The sequence below is a fragment of the Syngnathus leptorhynchus genome, chromosome 7 (genome assembly GCF_054491065.1).
Source record: "Syngnathus leptorhynchus isolate UIUO chromosome 7, UIUO_Slep, whole genome shotgun sequence".
NCBI lineage: Eukaryota > Metazoa > Chordata > Actinopteri > Syngnathiformes > Syngnathidae > Syngnathus > Syngnathus leptorhynchus.
Genome location: NC_141201.1, coordinates 12,945,144 through 12,963,426, shown reverse-complemented (window position 1 = coordinate 12,963,426; position 18,283 = coordinate 12,945,144). Strand labels below are relative to the sequence as shown.

Here is an 18,283-nt window from a genome sequence, read left to right as displayed (position 1 = left end):
AAAATAATCCAAACTGCTACCGCTATTTTTATTTTTATTCTTCGTGACAAGGGTTCGCTTTGGCCTGGGGTGTTGAGTTCAGCATTAGCTTTGAAGATATCTGGCGCCATCTAACGTTGAGAATGGGTATAATGTCTAGAGCCCGAATGTAAGACGACATCCACTTTTTCAGTCTTATTTCAATACAAAAAAACCACCGTCTTATATCCGGGCCAATACAGGAATTAACAAAAAACAATTATTTGGTGTTTCTGTTCTGAGACGTGCATGCGCAACTCAACCGCGACGCCCCCGCGTGTGTATAGAGTGGAGATCCAGGCCATATTTAACAGGCAATGTACACGTTCAATGAATGCAAGTTCATAAACTTGTTCATATTTAGGACAAACGCATTCTTGCTCTGTGGGCGTTTTTGTGAACGCGCTCATTTTGGGGCCAATGAATGGTTTTGAACAGGAGTTTGCTTTTGTTGAAGAATGCCAGGTTTTCTTTTCTTAGACTTAAAAATACCCCCCACCCCCCAAACACACTGAAAATGAAGTGTATTGGACACACGCAGTCGCACAGCATAAGCGTCATCAAAATGCGAAAAAAGCGCGATGACAGACGATCCATTCGATGAAAACTCATGTCGTGCGACTAGCACCCCCCCCACTCCCACTCACTTTGTCAACTAGCAGCGATAAGTTATTATCCTGAGAGCATTCCGAAATTTGGCGTTGAAGCACAAATTACTCTTAAAGAGATTGTTTCTGTTGTTTTAGTAATTTATTTGGGCTTTGCACCTTTACCTTTGCACTAATGATGGGTCCGGCAACAACGATGCGTCGGCGCATGTGTCGAGCTCATAGAGCGAAGCCACCGAAACGCGTATCGCTTTAAAAAAGCCACGTGACCGAACAAGCAGCAGTATAGTCAGTCTGTCAAGGAAGCGCGCCAAAGTTCTGTTAAAGGAAGCGCATTGTAAACGGGATGGATTTGCTACAACAATATCTGATCTTTTGCGGTTCATCCTCGAAGTTATCAAAAATTATGGAACAACCCGAAGTCAGACACTGGGACAATCAAAAGACCCACTACACTGCACTCCAGCCTCATCTGTGCTGTGTGAGTGGGTGTTTTCAACGGCAGGAGAAATTGTGTCCAAAAAGCGCAACAGGCTCAATTTAAAAAAATTGGAAAAACTTGTTTTAAATAAAAATTGATAAAAAACAAATCCCAGTGAACACGTTCACTTAGATTTTCATGTTATGATACATGTTAACATTATTGATTGTCTGTAACTAAAAAATCAAATATATTTTCACTTTTAAATGAATATCTGAAAGAATACAATATAAAATATCCATCCGTTTATCCAGGGTCGAGTCACGGGGTCAGCAGCTTTAAGAGGCACTCCCAGACTTCCGTCTGCCCTGCCACTTCATCCAGCTCATCCCGGGGGATCCCAAGGTGCTCCCTGGCCAGCTGAGAGACAGTCAATCCAGCGCATCCTGGGTCGTCCCCGGGGTCTCCTACCGGTGGGACATGCCCGGAACACCTCCCCAGGGTGGCGTCCAGGAGGCATCCTGATGAGATGCCCGAGCCGCCTCATCTGGCTTCTCTCCACGTGGAGGAGCAGCGGCTCTACTCCGAGTCTCTCCCGGATGACCACGCTCCTGATCCTATCTCTAAGGAAGAGCCCGGACACCCTGCGGAGGAAACTCATTTCGGCTGCTTGTATCCTGGATCTCGTTCTTTCGATCATGACCTATACCTCGTGACCATAGGTGAGGGTAGGAGCAGAGATCGACCGGTAAATCGAGACTTTTGCCTTTTGGCTCAGCTTTCTCTTCACCACAACGGACCGGTACAGAGCCCGCATTACTGCCGACGCTGCACCGATCCGCCTGTCGATCTCACGCTCCATCCTGCCCTCACTCATGAACAAGACCCTAAAATACTTGAACTCCTCCACTTGGGGCAGGATCTCATCCCCGATCCGTTGGTCTTAATTAAAATACGTGCATTTAATTGTATTTAGCTCATCGTTTTTTTTTTTAAGTGGTATGGCTCTCACGGGAAATTATTTTAAAAATATGGGCATTTATGGTTCTGTCCGCCAAAAAGGTTCCCGACCCCTGGCCTAGGGTGTCCTGGTGCCAAATGCACACATGGACACCCTTGTGTTTGAATATGGTGTTCATTATTGACAATCCGTGTCTAGCACAGAAGTCCAACAATAAAACACCACTCTGGTTCAGATCGGGGGGGGCCATTCCACCCAATCACGCCCTTCCAGGTCTCACTGTCATTGCCCACGTGAGCATTGAAGTCACCCAGTAGAATGAAAGAATCCCCAGAAGGAGCACTCTCCAGCACTTCTTCTAAGGACCCCAGAATGGGTGGGTACTCTGAGCTGCCATTTGGTGCATAGACACAAACAACAGTCAGGACCCCTCCCCCCACCCAAAGGAGGAAGGAGGCTACTCTCTCGTTCACCGGGGTGCCTTTGCACTTTTATGTCCCAACTTTGAAAGGTTTTCTGGTTCTTTGGGCAAACAAGAAATAATACATTCACTAAAAACAAAAAGTTAATAAAGCAAATATAGTCTTGTTTTGCAAATTGAATACCGTAATTTTCGGACTATGATTCGCGTTTTTTTTCAAAGTTTGGGTGGGGGGCGACTTATACTCAGGAGCGACTTATATGTGATTTTTTTCACAAATTTTCAAAATTCAAAAATCTGCGATAAACGAACCGCGATGTAGCAAGGGATTACTGTCATTTAAACTACAAGTGACGTCACCGGCACCGCGCGGCGGTTGTTTACACAAAGGACAAAGGATTCGATCACGGGATGACGAAGATGACCAAGGGACCCACGTTAGAAGGATTTAATGATTTGGAGTAACACAAGGTTTGAAAAACTTATTTATGTTATAGTTATTTGATATATTTTATTTCGTGTAGCACCTTGTATGTTTTTATCGTTACAGTTCAGTAGTTGTTGGCTCGTTGAACTCTTGTTTTGTTGAATAAAGAGTCGTTTACCAAACTCACGTCTTTCCTGGTACTTTTTTTAACGCTACAATATAGTTATATACTAGATCTGTGCGGCGCACACGCGCATTGTTGACATAAAGGACGAGGAATTTGATCGATGGATTTAATGATTAGGAGTGACACAGATGGTTTGATAATATTGTTGTTGTATGATAGTTATTTAAAATATTCTTTATATATCGTTATATGGGTCTGTGGAATAATTAGAAATGCAACTTACAACGAGTCAGATGTCAGCGGCGCGGCGCATATGCGGCATTGTTTACATAAAGGATCGATCGATGGATTTAATGAATTGGAGTAACACAGATGGTTTGATAAACATGTTATTTATGTAATACTTATTTGAATAGGTGAATGTTACGTCAGGCCCGTTCTCAGCTCCTCGTTTGTGTATATGTCACGTTAGCATACTGTATCGTTTAGCCTGTTGTTGCTGGTTCATGTCTGTTCTTGGTGTTGGATTTTGACAAATTAATTTGCCCCAAAAGTGCAACTTGTACTCCGGTGCGATTTATATATTTTTTTTTTTTACTTTATTGAGCATTTTATGGCTGGTGCAACTTGTACTCCGGAGCGACTTTTAGTCAGAAAATTACGGTACATCATTTGTACATATTTCGTTTCCAACCTTGGTCTGGCACCTACAGCAGATTGTGTTTGCACATTCTGGACCACAGTCAATGTTTTTGTTTGAATTCATTAAAGAAAAAGACAATTCAAGCAATTTTCTCATATTTAAGATTGTATGGTGATAGCACCTGGAGACTAGTGTGAGAGGAATGGGTGAAAACCATGAGAAAATGCCAAAATGCCTTTTGGTAACAGCTCGAAGCAACTTTTTTTTCGATTGGGGGAAGAACTATAAACTTCATTTTTGGAATAATAAAATGAGATTATAAAATTTCAGTTATGAACTATGAACTGAACAAGTTCATTTTTAAATTTGAGAACTGAACTTTGAAGTAGTTTGTGTAGAAAATTAACTTTTCCAACTTTCCTTGTTCAATAAATGGTGTTCTAATTTCAAAAACATAATTATGTAAATAAACGTGATTTCAATATAGAACAAAATAATCGTGCTTATGATTTTTACCCATGATCGAGCAGGCCGAATACATATACGCACGCAGGCGAAAAGCCACTTCTGTCCCTGCCACAATTCGCCAATTCACGGGAGGCCCAATTTTTTTATATATTTTTTTTTGCTCTGGCGATTGACCAATCATAGTCATTCACTGCAAAAGAAACTGGTCACATCACAAGACAACGATAATCAAAATGTACACTGAACACACTAAATCCACAACATAATCCGACATCAGTACAAAACGGGGCTTCTACAAAGCTTTATGAAATACTTATTAATAAGATGAGCAAAATTTTACACCCGACTGAGTGAACAAAGAGATAGTCACAAGATGATTCTGGTGTGACATCTTCACGATAGCTACGTTTTCCTCCTGTGATTGTTTCTCATCAAAACACTGCTAACTGGCTAACGGTAACGTCTCTTTCCGCAAACACGGTACCCTTAAGTATCGATACAAATGCCAGAAGTGGTCATGTCGACATCTTAAAGTTAAATTTATCTGATTTCGATTTTACCTATCACAGCATCGCCGAATTCGGTAGTTCAAAGCATTCACTTTAAAAGGTCCTCCGGATAATCCATCCTAAAGGCCTGACTCACTCCTGTTAGCACCCAATCCGAATTGGCTCAATTTAAATTTGTCATAATGCAGGACATCAATAATACGATTTTGGGGCGGCAGGGTGCAACTAAGACCCAGCAACTCCGATTTTTAGCCCTTTTCCTTATCAGAGTATTTGATATTTGGCACTATAGGACACATTTGATGTAATGCACGAAATACTAAGCTAAAGCCAAACAAATCTTTCATGTTGGACATGTTGCGTTTAGGCTACTCACAGGCTGGTTGGATCCCGAGCAAAATTAAAAGTATCCACAGTGTCGCAGAGTCTTGACAAAAAGGCCAGCTGTGTAGCGGGACGGTGGGCCGGTCATAGGAAACAGAAGTGCACTGCCTCCACAATCTTAGCGGTAAGCTACCTCGGCTAGCAACCGGATGTGTCCATTTTACCCGGATCACAGTGATAACATGCAGGAGAAAGTTCATTGAATGGAAACGCATTCTGTGTGCAGAACATTTAATGTTAAATGATTTGTAACTATCTAAATGATACTAAGATTCGTATTTTTCTTCCAAAGGTTTCTCGTTGCTTTCTCAAAGTAAAGAAGTCGGAATTCTGACTTTATTCTCAGAATTCTGAGTTTGAAGTCGGAATTCTGACTTTATTCTCAGAATTTTGACTTTGTCAGAATTCCCAATTTCTGACTTTAAACTCAGAATTCTGACTTTATTCTCAGAATTCTGAGTTTAAAGTCGGAATTCTGACTTTATTCTCAGAATTCTAACTTTAAAGTCGGAATTCTGACTTTAAAGTCAGAATTCTGTCACCCCTCGTTTTTTCTTCTTCACTGGCCCTAATCCTCTACCGTATTTTTCCTTGCCCCCTTCTCCCAATTAAAAACAACAATCCGAGCTCGGCCAGTGCATGAGGCTACCTCGAATGAATAAACGCAACCTGCCACTTACCTGGAAAATTTGCTCCAATTAACTGTCCAATTAGAACTTTACATACTAAAAATCCCTCAAGAGGTTCAGAAAACACTGCATCTATTTCTCTTCTTCGTTTTTAAATATCGTTATTCCTCTGTTTTTACAAGCTTTTAAATGTACTTTTAATCACCTAAAGCACAGTCGAGGGGACAGTTCCCACACTTTTACCATGTTCGTCAGTGGTACGTAAAATCCAAATCCTACCTACTTCATGTATAGAAATTTTGATGTGCACATGACTGCACAAACCGATATACAGTAATCCCTCGTTTATCGCGGTCAATTGGTTCCACGCCCACCCGCGATAGGTGGAAAATCCGCGAAGTAGTGAACATACGTTACAATATCCACGAGGATTTTATGAACTTTGATTTCATTTTTAAACACTTTTGTGTACTTTTCAAAGTTTTTTTTAGTTTTAAACACTTTAAACATTTTAAAGTCAAATTGACATTTAGAAATATTCTTATTCATTTAAATGAGAAAATAAAGAAAATATGTTACACTTTTGCAAACACTTTAAAGTCAAGATAAATTCTTGTTTACTATCCCGTAAACACATTTGTGAACATTTTAAAGACATGCTGACTTTCAGAGACAATCTTATTTACCAACTACTTAAACACTTTTGTAAACATTTTCACTAAAGTCTTAAAGTAAAAAAAAAAAAAAAAACTTCCGTGATGAAGCGCAAGTCTGATATGTTGACACAGACAGTGTGGTAGGCTGAGCTAAATTGTAGTCAGAATTGCTAAGTCAATCAGCTGCAAGCACACAGCTCAACATGTTCCCATTGGCCAAAGCCGCGCTCCAAGGTCCAAGTGACGTCCAATGTCGCTGATGGTGGAGGGGTGCACTTGCCTGTCTTGTTGCCTGCCTTTTGTGCATATGACGATGTGAATGTGAGTGAGACATAAAAAAAAAATCCGCGACGCACCAAATCTATCCGCAATATTTGTTTCAAAACAAATCCGCGATAAGAGGGAGGCCGCGATAGGTGAAGCGCAAAGTAGCGAGGGATTACTGTATAAACGCAATGCGGCGCGCAACTGCCGTATGTACGTACCCCTGTATGTCAATCAAGGAACAAATTTCACAAGGATGATGGGCAAACGTCTTTTTTTTTTAATATACCAATTTATTGCCATTGATCGGAAGCCATCCACCTTATTCCCACGCCCATCCTTTTCGTGAAATGTGGAAATGCACTTCCGGTATAGTGAAAACAGCATTTTATTTCAATGGTAACTGTTGGTGCGACTACACTTTCTATGATAATTAAAAACTTGAGCAATGTAGTAACACCACTTGTTGCAGTTTCAAAAAAAAAAAAAATCAAGTCTCGCTTCCTGGAAATCATGTTGTCTAATGTCCCTAAAATCAAATATAATTTCAGAGATTGAGGGCATAAGTACACATTAATTTTAGTGACAACTGGTCAAGTTTCTGATGTCCCGCAATGTCCAGCTTTTCTCTATGGTGAGATCTATTGAGAGGAAAAGACTTATGTCCATAAAATCTTAGAGGTTTATGTCAGCATAAATTGAGATGCCCACAAAAATGTTGGTGACGATAGATTACAGATTTGTGATATTAAGTGATGTTAAGCTTTCTTCTTTTTAATACTATGATGCGTTTTCTGGTTACCTTGTGTATGAAAATAATGACCACATGGAAACAAATTCATATATACACTTTAAACAGCCTTTATTGTTTTTTCCTCCTAATAGATCTTTACAGTACAATCAAAATGAAGATGAGCCTAGCAAAAACTTCATCTGTACATGTTAAATCTTTTGGGCACAGTACTTTCAAATATCCCAATGGAGACTTGTCTAGCTATTCAAAACACCCCCCCCCCCCCCCCCGCCCCATCTAACCCCAAACACCAGTCCCACAACTTCAAAAAACAATATGGGTGAGTGAAAGGTTGAGGCAAAACGACCCAGAACAGACCAAATAGCAATAAATACCCATCATCCCCTTTGAATACCACTCTTTCTCAGTGTTATAGAAAATAGTCGTATCTTATTTACATAGAATCAAAGTAAGTATTGAGGTGTGGCGGAAGTTAATTTGCATCACAGGAGAAGACATCAACAGTATTTACTATATAATTGAGGATACAGGTATAAGATGACAGGCTCCTAAGAGGACTTTTTTTTTTTTTTTTTTTTTTTTTAAAGCAGTTACACTCAAACACACCAAAAGCTGTCTGCATGTACACTGATTCACCACATTGACTTTGCTGATTAATTACCGAGGCACCTTCATATTCCCAATATGTGCCTCAACAAAAAAAAGATGGGACTATATTTCAGTTCTCAAAAAGTTAAAACAAACAAAAACTCTAAAATCTGTGTTTTAAGTACTCATTTGCAATGTGCACGGATCCCAGTTTCGGTTTGAATTTTCACCCAATCTCTCACAAGTGCTTCCTTACTCAGTCACGCTCAGTCACACGCACTCAGAAACGAAAGACTACACAGGCTAGAATTTCAAAGGGCAACATTAAGCAAAAACGTATACCTATATATATATAGGTACATTGAGATAGTGTTTTGTTTGATGAAAAAAAAAAAGCTGTTGAAATTTCCACAATGTCCAATAATGCTCAATTATTGGTAAATTAAGATAGTGTTTTGTTTGACAAAACCAGCTGGTGAAATTTCCACTATGTCCGCAAAGTCATTCTCAATCCCTTGTCATTACTCCTCAGGTTCATTTTGTTTACCTCAACTCATCCTTGATACAAGTTGTGTCATTTAAGTAGTGTCATTTCATTGTTAAGTTTTCTATTGGGGGAAAAAAAAAGAGAAAGAGAACTTGACATTCAAAAGTCAAAATAAGGAACCTTGTTTTAATCCAATTAACCCTGTCAGCCACAATAGATTTATAAGTCTTGCATTCAGGTACAGTAATACAGATCACAGAAAGTCAATGATGAATAGTAGTGCCGCACATTCAGAATTATATCACTAATTGACCATAACCTGTTAAGGTCTTGAATTTCAACTAAGCAGATCACTTATCAAATTTTAACTCGATTGGCAAGTAAGTCAAATTGTATGATAATCCTCATGTAGTGTTTTCCAATCTGCTATTATATGAAAGTTGTGCTTCACTCAATTCCTCTGGTGATGTTAATGAAATTATGCACAAGACCTTTGTTTCTCTTTAAGGTTAATACCACAGTTTTGCCACCTTGATAATTTATCTGTGACTAATATCAGAATGCAACTAATATCAGAATGTTGGCGCACTCTGATAACTACCGCGTGCACACACACATGGACACACAACCACATGCACAACAACTACTTTCTTAAAACAAAACAAAACATGGTTTTGGTGGTGCTGTCATAGAATTAAGAGGGCTGGGGGGATGATTAGAATAAAAAAAGCCTCCTTTATAATCTTCAGCGAGCTTGGAGCTCAAGTCTACAGAGAACAGCATTTTGTGGTCATAAACAAGTTGGCAGAATAATGTTATGGTAGGACAACCAGCTTGTGCTTTAGTCCAAGCTGGCGCCACTGTTGTTGGCCACCAGGTGCCCGTTTTCAGACTTTGACTGCTTGCTATCGACTCACCCTTAGACTTAGCAACATCATGGCATTATCCTTATAGTTGGACTAGACAAAAAATGTTTATGCAAACAATTCTGAAATTTACTGACCTATAGCTGTCAGAGTTGGTAATTACTGTTCACGTGCCTACATAGTCTGACATATGTCATGAGCCCACACAGCATGATGATTTAAATACAATGTCCAAAAGCCCAGTGCAAAAAGGTAAAGTTGGGGGAGAAAAAATATATATATTGGTTGAATCTTTATTTAAATTACAATATAGACCCTTTTTTCATGTACAAGGTTCCTCTTCCTTTCAATTGTGAATAACCTGAAACGGTTTGTCTTATTTTGAAGCCGTGTTGCTCTCAAAGACTATGCCAGAAAAATATTTTAATGTCTTTTTAAAGGAAACAAACAACAACAGGATGGAAAAAACAAAACAAAACAAACCATCCAGTGAATTGTCTTTAACAGACAATGGCTCAAAATCCATCAACCCAGACACCCAAGCCCCTCTCAGCCAACGTGCGGTTTATTGAAATAACCTGAAAGAGAGAAATTACCTTGGTTAGACTTACTTCTTAGAAAGCATGCAAACATACATCATATACTCAAGTGAATGCTAAACTGTAAAACTGAAGGTCAGTACAAACCTTCATATTTACCTTATTATTAAATTCTTTCTGGAGCTTTTTGGTCTCGAGTAATATCAGTGGTTTTTACGTATCATTGGAAGACCAAAAGTGAAACGGCCACTTTTGTTAGCATTCCTTGGCCAAATTTACTGTGTAACACAATTTAAAACCACCTTTTTTTTTTTAAAGGTCTATTTACCGTAATTTTCTGACTATGTCGCGTTTTCTTTCTTAGTTTGGGTGGGGGGGCGACTTATACTGAGGAGTGACTTATATGTGAATTTAAGACATTTCAAAATAAAAAAAAAATAAAAAAGGGGAACCCGCGAGAAACGAACCGTGATATAGCAAGGAATTGCTGTAATTTGAATTTCAAGTGACGTCAGCGGCGCGACAGTTGTTAACATAAAGGACAAAGTTTCGATCACGGGATGACGAAGATGACGAAGGGCCCCACGTATTACCGGCATTATTAGCGGCTTTGTTTGTAAGTGACACAGAGGACGAAGAGTTTGAAGGATTTAATGATTTGGAGTGACAGAAGGTTTGAAAAACTATTGTGGCTTTTACGCATGCCCGGTCATACTCTACGGAGCTTTCTTTCATCCCCGTGGATGGAAGTCGGCGGCCAGCGCTTGGCCGGGTGGCTGTCCGGGGACGGTGGATGGGGCTCGGACACGGCTTTTACGCACGCCCGGTCCTATTCTATGAAGCTCTCTTCCACCTCCCTGGCTGGAAGTTCAGTAGTCATTGAACTCTTGTTTTGTTAAATAAGGAGCCGTTTATCAAACCCACGTCTTTGCTTGTACTTTGGTAACGCTACAATATAGTTATATACTAGATCTGTGGAATAACGACGAGGCTGACGTCAGGGCGCACGCGCGGCTTTGTTGATAAAGGATGAGGAATTTAATTGATGGATTTAATGATTTGGAGTGACACAAATGGTTTGATAATATTGTTGTAATATGATAGTTGTTTGAAATATACTTAATGCTGTTAGAGGATGAACACAGACACAGAGGATGAATGTTCCGGTGGATTTCATGATTTGGAGTGAAACGGATGGTTCGTTAAAATTTTTGTTTATATTACATTTATTTGAAATATCAGTCTGATGTCAGCAGCCCCCGTAGTTCGGCCTTAACAGCTATGTATTTTTCTTTTTTTTGGCCCAGAAGATAAATATTCCGATGGATTTAATGATTTAGTGTCACGGATGGTTTGTTAAAATTGTTCTTTAAACAGTGGAGCCTCAGTTTTCGACCACAATCCGTTCCAGAAGGCTGTTCAAGAAGTGAGCAAAAAAAAAAACCACCTATTTAAAACATTTTTTTTATTTGCGTATTTTTGTCCAATCGCACATCTGCAGCTTTAGGAGAGTCTTCGTGTTTTAGGATGGCTTTACTGCTGCCACTTGCTTTCTTTGGAGACATGATTAGAGTTGATAAAATCCTCAGAGTAACGAGAATGTAATAACGAACGGAGTCAGTTGGCATGCGGGTCCTCTCGGCTCATCTCGTGAGTTTCGACAACCGAATTTCGTCCGACATTCGAAGCAAAAAAATCTCGAATTTTCTGTTCGAATACCGATTTGTTCGAGAACTGGGACGCTCGAAAACCGAGGCTCCACTGTATTACATTTATTTGATATATTTAGTCTGACGTCAGCGGCGCACGTAGTCTTTCTGGTGTCAACAGCTGTGTGTGTGTGTTTTTTTTTTTAAGTAACAAATGAGATTCCGATGGATTCGAAGATTTGGAGTGACACGGACGGTTCGATAAAATTGTTGTTTATATTATTGTTATTTCATACATAGTTTATATTTTGTTATATGGGCCTGTGTAATAATTTATTATTTATTAATTTGAACTCTATCTATGGCTTTGATTTGGAGTGACACAGATGGTTTGATAAACGTGTTATGTTATAGTTATTTGAATAACTGTGAATGTTATATCAGGCCCGTTCTCAGCTTCTTGTTTGTGTTTATGTCACGTGAGCATACCATATCGTTAGCCTGTTGTAGCTGGTTCATGTCTGTTTTTGGTGTTGGATTTTGTCAAATAAATTTCCCCCAAAATGCGACTTAAATCCGGAGCGACTTATATATGTTTTTTTCCTCTATATTGTGCATTTTATGGCTGGTACGACTTGTACTCCGGAGTGACTTTTAGTCTGAAAAATACGGTACTCTTTTAGACCTAGCGGTTATCTTAAAATTGTCCAAATCATTTGATTTTAGGGATTTTTTTTTCAATTTGTCTCTCATAATTGAAGTGTACCTATGATGAAAATTACAGGCATCTCTCATCTTGTAAGTGGGAGAACTTGCACAATTGGTGGCTGACTAAATACTTTTTTGCCCCATTGTAATTGAACCTGAAGCTCAGTAGACAAGTTTTTCACATTACCAAGAACCCAAGAAAGTCACAGTTTCAAAAACTGAAAAAGGATAATATCACTTCCTTTCATGTGATATTGTTTCATGTGTTGTTTGTTTGGCTTTGTTTAAGCATTCAGTAATAGCAAAAAATAATTGAAAAAAAATGTTTTTACAATACACTTAAATGCCAAACATTTATATGATTATTTAATGGAATAAAATAGAATAATCAATTGAAAAAAAAATTGGTCATGGTTGTTGTACGATAGAAACGCATACAGTTTATTGAAGAACTCGTAATTTAGTAATTGCGGTGTCTTACGTCTTCTCCCACCATGTTCCACAGATGAACCAGTGGGAGGCCGGTACTGTTATCATAATTTGAGACCTTTAAAATACAAGACAAACATATTGCCAGTTAGTGACAGTCAACTATCAGTCTGGGGGAGATTACTGACGAAGGCCTACTTGGGCAAGCAATGCAACTCCTCTTGTCATCTCTTCTAGCGCTGATGTGGCCCCGGATGAAAACCGATCCTCTCCTGATAGTCATACAGTAAGTACACATTAGGAAAACAGATTAATGCAATCCGTTTGAAATAAGGAATAAACTATACCAGAGAATCATGCAAATGTAAACAATACTATTCCAATAAGTGCACACTCAAGTGTTATGCATAAACTTGTGTCAAAACAATGTACCTGGGAGCGGAGCGACGTTGTCAAGCAATACTTCAGCCCCTTGAAACGGTAATGTTACAAAATCAGACCTAAAAGACAAAGGCATCAATGTGTTGAACGCTGTCACATCAAACATGTTTGTAAGCATTATGGCAACAAGCAAAGATCTTGCTATAATCCTGTAGTCCCTTTATACAATGCCCGAATGAGATGAAGGTAGAACATGTACTGGTAATCTTCTTGAAGCGCTTTGGACACCATATGGTAGAAATAAAGCGCTATGTGCACACCATTTATCAATAAATAACACATGAATAAAGGGCATAAAATAAACTTCTATATATTCAGATTTTATGCCTATATTTAAATGTTTTTAAAGAGCCATATAATGTACCAAAATAAGTGTTGTGTTGAATAAATTAGATTATCATTGTGCCAAAGGTAAGAAATAAATACTGTAATTTTCGGACTAGAAGTTGCATTTTTTTTCTTTGTTTGGGTGGGGGGGTGACTTATACTGAGGAGCGACTTATGTGATTTTTTTCACACATTTTCAAAATAAAAAAAAATAAATTTAAAAAAAAAAAACCGTGATAAACGAACCGCGATGTAGCAAGGGCTTGCTGTAATTTGAATTTCAAGTGACGTCAGCGGCGCGGCGGTTGTTTACATAAAGGACAAAGATTCGATCACGGGATGACAAAGATGACGAAGGGCCCCACGTACTACCGGCATCATTAGCGGCTTTGTTTGTAAGTGACACGGAGGACGAAGAGTTTGAAGGATTTGATGATTTGGAGTGACACAGAAGGTTTGAAAAACTATTATGGCTTTTACGCACGCCCGGTCCTACTCGACGGAGCTTTCTTTCACCTCCGTGGATGGAAGTCAGGGGCCAGCGCTCGGCCGGGTGGCTGTCCGGGGACGGTGGATGGGGCTCGGACACGGCTTTTACGCACGCCCAGTCCTACTCTATGGATGGGGATGGAAGTCCACACCGCCGCACGCCTGGAAGTCGACGCCGGTGCTTGGGGCAGTGTGGCGGTGAACTATTCATGTTATAGTTATTTGATATATTTTACGTTTTTATCGTTACAGTTCAGTAGTTGTTGCCTCGTTGAACTTTTGTTTTGTTAAATAAAGAGCCGTTTACCAAACCCACATCTTTGCTTGTACTTTGTTAACGTTACAATATAGTTATATACTAGATCTATTGAATAACGACGAGGCTGACGTAAGGGCGCGCGCGGCGTTGTTGACAAAGGACGAGGAATTTGATTGATGGATTTAATTATTTGGAGTGACACAGATGGTTTGATAATATTGTTGTAATATGATCGTTATTTGAAATATACTTTATATACCGTTATATGGGTCTGTGAAATAATTAGAAATGCAACTCACAGAGTCCGACATCAGCGGCGCGGCGCATATGCAGCATTGTTTACATAAAGGACGATCGATGGATTTAATGATTTGGAGTGACAGATGGTTTTATAAACGTGTTATTTATGTAATAGTTATTAGAATAACTCTGAATGTTACGTCAGGCCCGTTCTCAGCTCTTCGTTTGTGTTTATGTCGCGTTAGCATACCTATCGTTTAACCTGTTGTTGCTCGTTCATGTCTGTTCTTGGTGTTGGATTTTGTCAAAAAAAATTCCCCCAAAATGCGACCTATACTACGGAGCGACTTGTATATTTTTTTCACGTTATTGTGCATTTTATGGCTAATGCGACCTATATTCCAGAGCGACTTTTAGTCCGAAAAATACGGTAAGCGGAGAAGCGCCTGCTATCATCTTTCTGCTTCTTGTTGAAAAGCATGACGCGTCAAATGTCATACAGAACTTTTTTTGCCGACAGCCACGACAAACCAAACATGTCCAATCTGGCCAAGCACCTCATTGACCGACATCTAACACTACATTCGCCTACAAAGGTAACCTCCAAAAAGTAACAGTGCGAATTATTTTGTTTCCAATTTGTAGAATTTGACAGGACATTTGACTAGTTGGGACCCCACTAAACACTCACGCATGCACTCAAAGCAATCTTACTGTCCTCATTGGCAATTAAATGAACATATTTGCTTGACAGTAATGGTGGAAGTGTATTAATATCAACAATAGAGGACATCAAATGCAGGCAGATAAGTCATAAAAGTGGCATCAAGTTCTTTGGTCAGTTATATTTTTGTTACTTTTGCCGATTTGTAGATTTTTGTCGAGGTACCGTTTTGAGGTACCGTTTTGAGGTACTTTATAGACACTTTATAGCAACTGCTGTTTTGCTGTTAGCACTTGTCTGACAGAGACCACCTTACTACAGTTAGAATTGATGCATTTTGAAGGGGTCGTAGCATGTCCACTGTCACTTTCTCTTATGCCCAACATTTCTGCAGCTCTGAATCACTTTCGCTGATGCAGCCTGTTGCAAATCACCTTGCGTTGAGCCAAAAACCCGAAATCCTGCTTACTAGTAATGTTGCAAGCAAGAGGATGAGCCTTTCACGCAGTAACGACACCCATCAAAGGGAATATGATCATTTGTTGGATGCCCAAAGTGTAGACCAAAACAATAACCAGTTAAGGAAATGGATCGATGGTTAAGTAGACCTCTTTGGAATCTGCCATAGGCCAGTGTATGGTGAAGGATCATGAAGGTTAAAGTACCATATTTCCCGCACCATAAGGCGCTTCGGATTAAAAGGCGCAGACTCAATTGTGGGGTCTATTTTGTATTCAATGCACACACAGGGCACCCTGCATTATAGGGTGCATGCATGCCATGACTTACAGTAAACAAATCAAGTCAAGTCAGGTTTATTTGTATAGGCCTAAATCACAAGCAGTCTCAAAGGGCTTCACATAGACAATCAATTGACAATTATTCTCAAAGCATCCCCTGATCTTGGGCTCCCAAAAGGGCAAGGAAAAACTCAAAAACCTCTACTAGGGGAAAAATGAGAAACCTTGAGAAGGGACCACAGATGGAAGGATCCCCCTTTCAGGATCACCAGGCTGCAATGGATGCAAAGAGGGCACATAATATACATAATATGGAAATCAAAAAGTGGATGTCCAGGCCAAAGCGAAGAGCTGTCGGAGGTGCCTTCGATTGTCCTGGCAGTGTCCTCTAGGAGGGTAATCCGCTGCAGTTCCCTCATGCTGAATTGGTCCACGAGAATCTAGATAGCCGCCGTCAGCTTGGGTGTCACCTAACCACCTCCCCAGCCGGGGAGGGTGGGGGGAGTGGGGTTGGGGAGAGGAAGCAAAAACAAACTCCAGCCGAATCGGCTACTACAGGCTAATTAAAGGCCATATCATAGAAATACGTCTTTAAACGTGTCTTAAATGTTTCTACTGAGGTAGCAGTTCTAAGATCCATTGGTAGGGCATTCCAGAGCTCTGGTGCCCGAATAGAAAATGCTCTAGCCCCTGCAGACATTTTCTTGGCCCTCTGTGTCACTAAAAGACTAGCATTTTGCGAACGAAGGTTACGAGACGGAACATAAGGAACAACTAAGTCGACGAGATACGAAGGCGCTAAGCCATGCAATGATTTATAGCTTAATAGAAGAACCTTGATGTCACATCTTAAATGGACTGGGAGCCAATGTAAATTGGCTAATATTGGGGTAATGTGATCAAATGTTCTTGTCCGTGAGAGCAGCCTTGCAGCAGCATTTTGTACTAACTGTAGACTTAAATAAAACAAACAAAACAAAACACAGCACGGGAGCAAGACTGAGTTTGGTTGTACTTTATTCTACTGTTTAACCATGTACTCTACTGTACTTGCATTATTGTGAATCAATATTCATACACAAATCTGTCCAAGTCCTCATCTTGTGTATACAAATTAAACAGTTGGGCAAGTTCGCCATTAAACATGCCAAGTTTCCTCTCGTAATGGTCTCGTCATTGTCATGTTGCTCTTCTGCAATGATCCTGGCTTTCAAGAAAGCTCTAATTGTGCCTCGTAAGGATGTCTTTGTCTATTCCATTTTAGAGGGTCCTAATGCTGTTTTCTTCGCACAAACGATAGTATTCATTTATCAATGGCGCCGGAGGTACGTACTCTACATGTTAGGTGAAGTCCTCTGATTGGTTTACCGCCTCGATCTATGTAAAACGTAATGTCCTCTAATTGGTTCATCAGGTCTCCATATTACGCCTGTTTATTACGTCTGCGTGGCGGAAGCCACACAAAACAACTTTACAGATTTGCACAAACGATAAGGAGGTACGTACTCCTCTACATATTACGTCTTGTCCTCTGTAAAACATAATGTCCTCTGATTGGTTCATCGGGTCTTCATTCTGTATTTTTTGGACTAAAAATCGCTCCGGAATATACGTCACATTTGCCATAAAATAATGATAATAATAATAATACATTTTATTTGTAAGGCGCCTTTCAAGGCACTCAAGGACGCCATTCAAAGATAAAATAACATACACGATCAAATATAAAAACTGTATAAAAGTAAGGAAACATCTGCAGCAGAACAGTTCAAGTATATGCTTGCTTAAAAAGGTGGGTTTTTAGGTGGGATGCAAACTGTAGAATGGAGTCGATGTTTCGAATGTCAGGGGGGAGAGAGTTCCAGAGACGAGGGGCAGAGCAGGTGAAGGCTCTAGCTCCCATAGTGGACAGACGGAATGGGGGGGACGGTGAGGGTAAGAGAAGATGCAGACCTAAGAGACCGGGTGGGAATGTTAATGTGGAGGAGGTCAGTCAGGTATGACGGTGAGAGGTTATTGATGGCCTTAAATGTGTAGAGGAGGATTTTATAGTTAATGCAGTGTTTTATAGGAAGCCAGTGAAGTTGGAGCAGAACAGGAGTGACGTGATGATGGACAGGTGTTCTGGCGATGATGCGGGCAGCAGCATTTTGAACCAATTGCAGTTTATGGAGGAGTTTGTGAGGGAGGCCAACAAGGATGGAGTTGCAATAATCCAGACGGGAGGTAACGAGGGAGTGGACCAGGATAGCAGTGCTGTCCGGAGTGAGTGATGGACGGAGGCAGTTGATGTTACGGATGTGGAAGTAGGACGAACGGATGACGTTATTGATGTGGGTGCAAAATGATAGGGTGATGTCAAGGACGACCCCCAGACTCTTAGCCTGTCTATGGTGAGCATAATACGGGGTTGTTTGTTGAGGGAAGATTTGGAACCAATGAGGACTACCTCAAATTTGTCACAGTTGAGTTTGAAGAAGTTTGAGGTGAACCAGGATTTAATTTCTTGAAGGCATGCAGTGAGGGAGGAGGGTGGGAAACTGTAAGGGGGTTTGGAGGAGACAGAG

At 40.1% G+C, this 18,283-nt stretch overlaps 2 protein-coding genes across 10 annotated transcripts in view; both read right to left on the bottom strand.

Moving 5' to 3' along the window:
- Positions 1 to 5,879, bottom strand: part of cuedc1b (CUE domain containing 1b) — a 35,718-nt gene extending 29,839 nt beyond the window's left edge. The window contains exon 1 of one of the 6 annotated variants that reach the window (XR_015066733.1): positions 5,668 to 5,879. The gene's annotated coding sequence lies outside the window, so the exon portion shown is untranslated. Of the gene's footprint in view, positions 1 to 4,654; positions 4,886 to 4,979; positions 5,160 to 5,667 lie in introns of those variants that run through there. The other 5 variants (XR_015066736.1, XR_015066735.1, XR_015066732.1 and 2 more) reach the window with 5 other exon arrangements.
- Positions 5,880 to 7,554: 1,675 nt separating this feature from the next.
- The window catches only part of akap1b (A kinase (PRKA) anchor protein 1b), a 56,392-nt gene continuing 45,663 nt past the window's right edge, over positions 7,555 to 18,283 (bottom strand). For all 4 annotated transcript variants that reach the window (XM_085917254.1, XM_085917253.1, XM_085917257.1 and 1 more), the window contains 4 exons: positions 12,989 to 13,056; positions 12,755 to 12,828; positions 12,609 to 12,674; positions 7,555 to 9,809 (listed from right to left, as the gene is read on the bottom strand). In XM_085917254.1, coding sequence (XP_085773380.1) covers positions 9,747 to 9,809; positions 12,609 to 12,674; positions 12,755 to 12,828; positions 12,989 to 13,056 — 271 coding nt within the window. In that variant the 3' untranslated portion in view covers positions 7,555 to 9,746. The remainder of the gene's footprint in view (positions 9,810 to 12,608; positions 12,675 to 12,754; positions 12,829 to 12,988; positions 13,057 to 18,283) is intronic.